At 27.0% G+C, this 7,169-nt stretch overlaps 1 protein-coding gene across 1 annotated transcript; it reads left to right on the top strand.

The window, feature by feature from the left end:
* Positions 1 to 2,415: 2,415 nt before the first annotated feature.
* LOC108783253 (maternal effect protein oskar) lies at positions 2,416 to 6,404 on the top strand. Its single transcript, XM_018551784.1, has 8 exons — positions 2,416 to 2,740; positions 3,261 to 3,463; positions 3,571 to 3,727; positions 4,051 to 4,139; positions 4,235 to 4,340; positions 4,535 to 4,665; positions 4,885 to 5,183; positions 5,600 to 6,404. Exons 1-8 carry the CDS (start codon positions 2,665 to 2,667, stop codon positions 5,736 to 5,738), a joined length of 1,200 nt encoding a protein of 399 aa, XP_018407286.1. The 5' UTR covers positions 2,416 to 2,664; the 3' UTR covers positions 5,739 to 6,404.
* The last annotated feature ends 765 nt before the right edge of the window (positions 6,405 to 7,169 follow it).

Here is a 7,169-nt window from a genome sequence, read left to right as displayed (position 1 = left end):
ACGTATATTGCAATACAGCGACACGTGAAGCTCTCCGGCGCAACATCTGTTGACCCCCTGCGGCGCGCGACCCTTTAGACTCCTCTGGAACTTCGATATCTCGAGGGTCCTTCCGTAACAAGTGCGCACTCCACCACCACCCACCGTCAAGATGAACCGATGTATCAGAAGCCTTGATACAAGAAGAATAGAGGAGCGTCAGTTTGCGGAAGATTGCCTAACATTGCAAACACTTGCATGATAGGCGTTTCAAGTTTTTCCTTGGTAAAAATAAAAGACCCATAGTGTTTTCATATTCTCTTAATTCTTAAAGGAAATCGAGATTAAAAATCTTTATTTTAACGTATATATTATAAATTCGGAGATTCGTATATTTTTTTATGTAAAACTTAAAAATCTATCAAGGGCATGTGAAGTGAAAAAGAATAAATTAAATTTTCTATACAGTTTCATTTAACTCTGGAATTCTACTGTAGGTGAATTTTTTATTCAAGTGTTAATTTAAGTTTAGTATACAGTTTTTATTATATTGTAATTTTAATAACTTATGTATAATGACATTTAATAAAATTGTTTAACATTAAAGTTATTTTTCTATATGAAAATATTGTTACACACTTTAATTATTCTATTACATCTTAATTTATAAAATAGATATAATATTAGTATTAAATATTGTTTATAAAATAGATATAATAAAAGTGTAAAAAATTCTTAATTATGTAGGTGAATTTTTACTTAGAGAAGAGTTAATATAAGAAAAATGTAACATTTTAGGATTAAAAACGTGAGTGAGATTCTTTTTCACTTCTTGAGAAATATACACATTTCACGCTGAAATAACTTAATAAATTTTTTCCTAAATAAGGAAATTAATAATGCTGATGCAAATATTTTTTAGATATAAATAAGTTAATAAATAATTTCCGGAAGCAATAAATAATTCACAATAAAAAAAAATGTTGCGTGTTTGCATTCGGCATTTAATTAATATTATAAAAGAAGTCAATAAACATTGAAAGTATTATTGGAATCTTTTATGGATTATATACTTTTGTATAATTACTTGGCGAAAATTTCATTGACGACGTTAAAAGAAATTACAAAAACATTTTTACAATTTGCAAAACGATATTTTTAGATTGCAGCAAATAGCCGTAATTAAGGGAAAAGCAACAAAACGTATACGGGAGTTACCCAACATTAGCCAAAAATATCCTTGTCGCGGGTGTAAGAATAGTTTGGGACGACATAAATATTTTCGGAGTTACTGACCCGTCAAAACTCTCCAGAACTTTGTCGAGAGACTGAGGCCTTGTAGGTATTGGCATCTCGAGCGATCTGCCGAAAAATAAACTCCTGTTAGTTTTAATGTTATACATATACATATTATACATTATATATGTATATATCATTTCAATATTTCCAAATACACTCCTGGATTTTATAATGTACAATCTTTTTATTTTTTAAGTAATTACATTTACATGCAAAAATGTTGTTCTTTTTATATAAATTATGTATGAGAATAATACGAGTATGTATTTTTTATTGCATTAGATCTCCTAAAGTGTGCATATAAATCAACAATAAACGTTATAGTCGTATATATATCATATTTAATCCTTAATTATACAGCTATATAAAAACTACACTTAAAGTCTAAAGTGTTCTGTTTAAAGTATAGAATAAAAATGAACTTCTTTTTTACAGTAATTAATTAATAAAGAAAAATTCAAAACTTTTATCTATAATTTAACACTTTATTGTGCATTGTATGAATTGTACTGATTATACAATTATCTAAAATTTTTGCTTTGAATCTAAATGATCCAATCTGTAATTAAGAGTTAAGAACTTATGAATGGAGGTGTACATGATACTTTTTATTGCAAAATATTTCATTTCTACAAGCATTTTATATATATATATATATATGTGTGTGTGTGTGTGTGTGTGTGTGTGTGTGTGTGTGTGTGTGTGTGTGTGTGTGTGTGTGTGTGTGTGTGTGTAAATCAATATATCAATTATCTACTCACAACACAAAATTTATAATGCAATTAATATTTTCATATAAGAAATAAGATTTTATGTAAATTTAATTTAAACAACTGTTATCGAAAGACTTGAAATTTCATAAATGCTTAAAGAAGATTTTCGTGGTTCTTAAGACATCGTTATAACCGTTGTACGAATAGTACCAGTGGAAGATTCCATGTTACTTTCATTCAAACATTGTGTGTATACATTCTTCTTATATTGGTATTTTTTCCTATATAGATCACAGCGTTGTAAGCCAAGCTGACGATTTGACGGAATTTTCCAGAACATTGGTAGTGTATACGAATGGGGGTATCGAGGGTAGGTCGTATCGTTATGTGATGAATAAGCGATCATCATTCTTCGGTACACCGTTCGTGAGTGCGTACATCGCCGTAATGTCTAAATTAATATTCACAGCAGCAGGTCTGCAGAACTTTTAAATTTTTCTATAAGATATAAAATATATAAGTGAATAATTGTGATTAAATTACTCTCTCGCATATAAACAAAATATTGTATATACGCAAGTGTACATATAAAATCAAATTTCTTGCAAGCAAAAGTTTATATTCAAAAATTATTTTAATAATTAGACATGAAAGTTAACAGTCAGACATAAAAATGGAAGAAACGGTAGCATTGATTAAATCATGCATAATTTCGAAAAAAGGCGGTATACCAATTACGGATCTAAATGGTAAGAATATTATTATTCCTTCTATTTAATTTAACTAATATTTTAATTTATAAAGATGTATAGGTATACAATGATATAAAAAAAGAGAAAGAGAGTGAGAGCTAGAGAATATTTATTATTGAGATATTAGCATATCTCTTAGCATATAAATAAAAAGTATTAAATATATTTTATTATTTTTTCACACATTAATAACTTAGATTCTATAATTAAAGAAATCATGAATAAACGCCTCGTGTTAATATAACTTAACTTAATCTTATTTATTTAAATAAAATTTGTAGAATTTCTTTTTAAATAAATTAGAGTTCATAAGCTGGTTCCTTTAAGATATATTAATTAAAAAATTAAAAAATTAAAATAAAATATGTTATAAAATTATTATAATAATGAAATTATTTTATTATTTAAATCGGATGAAATATTATACATATATATAATTCATGATAAAAATCAGATTTAGAATCTTATATTATATAAGATTATATAATTTAAGAATAAAAGAAGAATGTTTTTACAGATGAATTTCAAACTCTCGTCGGAGAATCTATTCCGTATCGTAGATTAGGATTTTCGAGTCTGCGTGCATTTTTACGAACTATAGATGGTTTGGAAACATCTTGGAACTATTTTGGTGAACAGACATTAAGAATAAATGATTCTAAAATATCGCATATCGATAGACTTATACGCAAGCAAAAAATGGATTATTCAAAGACGAGAGTACGTTTACATAGCAATTTGTATTTTACATACATAAATACGTAATAATTACATAAATTAGAAAGTCAAGAAATAATATTTTTTAATAAAATAATATTTTATTTTAGAACAAATATTATAAACAGTTTATGCAAAATGGCAATCTTAGACATGATAACAATGAACGAAGAGAAAGGAACAGATTAATTTATAATGCCAATCGAACAAATAGACGGAATCAAAATTTCGCTCAACGTCGTAATCAAAATTCATTATTTGAAACCAGTAAGATATTCAATTTTAAAATACAAATAACATTTTATTATTTTATGAAATTATGTTCAATTAATTTTTATTTTTGTGCTTTTAAGAACTTTCCTAGATTATACAATTTTAAAATTTTATCTGATTTATTGTTGTTCCTTATATATTTGTAACAATTTTTAATTTTATAGTTTTGTTTCATTCTGTATATTTTATGATTAAAGTTAAATTTTAATTTTATTATAACATAAAATCATTTTAAATACTTATATAATATCAGAGTTATAGCGATCGTATTTTACGAAAAATATATTTTTTTAAATAAATAAATTGATTTATTTTAGATGGCGTCTATAAAAATAAAGATTTTTTACATACAGAAGAAGAAAATCATCACCCGATAGTAATAGAAACAAATCAAATGAAAAAACATGTGAGTGTATACAATAAAACTTAAATTTACGGTTTTCAAATTTAAAATTTTCAGAAAGATACAAGATATTTAATGTTTTATGTTAATTATATTAGGACAACATATACGAACCTGTTGCAAACGGACAACAATTACTCGGCGACGATTTCTTTCTACAGCTTGCAATACGAAATCTGCATCTTCCTATTTGGAGATACAAAGGTAAAAATTTTCTTTACAAAATTTCATGCAGATCCTATATATGCACTAAAATCTAAATTGGTTTGTTATAACTCTTTTTCCACTTGGAACAAAATTACATCGTCTCTTAAATTATTTAATTAAAATTATGTTACCTCAGAAACTAGTTCAAAAATATGCAATTATAAATTTGGTATTTCATTATTACTTTGCAGATAGCTTAGCATTGCATTGTGGATTGTGTATCTCCGGACAGACCATTAGCGACTGTACTCGGGCTTTGAGGAATATTAATACCATCTCTAATCGTGTCGTGATTTTACTTGGCTCGGCTGATGTTTATAACGTAAGTTAATTTGACTTTGCTCTATTCTTGATGTATAGCAGATTGCACGCAGTTAAACGTATCAAGAAGTAAATTGAATATAAATATTATCTAATCACTAATGTATGTGATATAGAAAGCTTTTAAATAAATTATCTATTTGCCTTTAAATTCATTATTTGTTTGCATTTATGAAATACTACACAATCAAATTTTCATTAAATATTCGATTTTTTTCAGAACGCCACTTGCGAGGAAATGGTATACGATATGACGGAACTCTTGCAAGTTCTCCGGTCTAAGTTTTATCTCTCAAACACAGCCATTACTATCTGTACTCTTCCACCTTTGGCTAACCTCAGCATTTACGCTCATAAGAAACAAAGCATGGCGTTGCTTTCTTTCAATAATTGGATAAGATCTCTGGCGGATGATCCGTCTAAAAGAGATGCATCTTTTATCAACTATTCTGTAATAGACTTATACGAAAAATTCTGCTTTGACGAAACCTATGTCACAAACTACGATTGGTTTCAAACGTAAGTACATCAAGTAATCTAGTTTCAGACTTACCATCTTTTATATGTTTTTTTTTTATTTATTTAATATTTTATCAGTTTAATCCTTTGACCTGTTAAAATTAATTATTTTTTAACTATCAAAACGTTATAAAAGTTCTTGAATTTTATAATCGTTCAAAAATAAATTGGTTTCTTGCAATGTAAATTTTTCACGAACAAAAAATAAAGAACAAATATTTTATCTTACTTAATTTTAAGTAACATATTCATAGAATTTTAATTTGAAGTTTAATTATGAAAAAGTTTAATATTAAAAGAAACATTTTATTGAAAAACGATTTCTAAATATATATGATTTTATAAATATTTGTCTTTCACGTATATAATACATGATCTTATATCTCTCATACAATATGTTTATTGATGGTTTTTAGCCAAGCGCGTAGAGTATCCGGCACCAAACATTCCTATGTGCTGTGGAACATGGACGGACGGAAGCGAGTTATGAGCCTCATCTGCGAAGAAGAAGACACAAATGAATCCAGAAGTCCTAGCTCATTGTCGATGCAATGAGTTATCTAGGATCTTCCGTTATATATATAAGAACCGAATAATAAGAAAAGAAGCAGAACGGTATACATAGAGGCCTTATTCGTCGTTTACGACGGAGAACGCTTTATTGAGGAACATCTAAGGTATACCCTCCTGCTTTCTTCGTAGATGTGTGCCTAAATATCGCAAACAAGTTCTGATATTTATGTTTGAGACTGTTCTGGCTATGAAAAAAAAAATTGTATAACACCATCTGGATCAATCGTTTCATTGTCTAATGTCTAATCGAATAGCTATTTCGTACGAGAAATTAGTTCAACGAACAATGGCCGGATATATGGTCCCTGCTTTACTCCGAAGATAGATAACTAGAAGCAGGGAGAGGTAATACATATGTTTTGTACTTATATATATGTACAAGTGTAGTTTAAATATCTCTATTTTCAAATTGACGCCAAGCTAACGTCAAATTTAATTTCGTTTGTTCACGTCTCAAGAAAATGGTCATTGACTCACGTCAGTCTTTTTCAATTTACATAAACTATTAAGATATCTCCTATTCGTATTTTAGAGTTTATTCGCTCCACGGCAATGGAAATGATTAAACAGTTCGATAATAAGCTCGTGTTTAAGTACTGAAAAAGTATGGTGTATTTTTATAATTAAATGCGGGTAATTTAAAAATGACACGCATACTTTTGTAAAAAAAAATCTTAACATTTCCTAATAAATGGAATGTACGAGCGTGAACTTTAATCGCATTCCTTGCCACGTGTTTAAAATTCACTTGTTTCGATTACAAAATTCCTCATATACATTTGATTAATTAATAATATCACTATATTTAATTATACTTAATTACTCATATGTTCATCTTTAATCTTAAAATTTTTGCAAACTTAAATTTAAATAGCAATCAAATCGATGTAAAAGATAAATTTTTCTATCAGTTTTTAAATATATTACAATTATTATGGATTTGATAAAAGTTAATTACTTTCAACGTTAATAATTTGACAGTATCATATTTTTTCATGAAACATGATCAAACGAAATTTAATAAATTACAATTATGATATATAAATTTAATAAATTACAATTGTGTAATATATAAACTCTTACAAAGAGCTAATTACGAGAAGGAATATTTATAGAGGTGCAGATCACGTTTTTCTTTGTGTGTGTGTATGTAATTTAATTGTTCGAAATTTAGCTTTTATAATATATTTTAATAAGCAGTAGCGTTTTACATGTGTTTAATATGTGCAAGCAAGTTTAAAAAATATAATGTTAAATTAAAAAGAAATTGAATAGTAAATTAATTTCATGATACAAATGAAATTGAATTGTTTAAAAGTGATTATTATCATATTGCCAAATTTCAATTACGAAAAAAATTTATGGAATGAGCAAAATGATTGATTTTGAAAATCATATCTTTGATTAAGGCTT

Source organism: Cyphomyrmex costatus, unplaced genomic scaffold (assembly GCF_001594065.2).
Source record: "Cyphomyrmex costatus isolate MS0001 unplaced genomic scaffold, Ccosl1.0 scaffold146, whole genome shotgun sequence".
Classification (NCBI taxonomy): Eukaryota; Metazoa; Arthropoda; class Insecta; order Hymenoptera; family Formicidae; genus Cyphomyrmex; species Cyphomyrmex costatus.
This window is presented reverse-complemented; position numbering and strand designations above follow the sequence as displayed.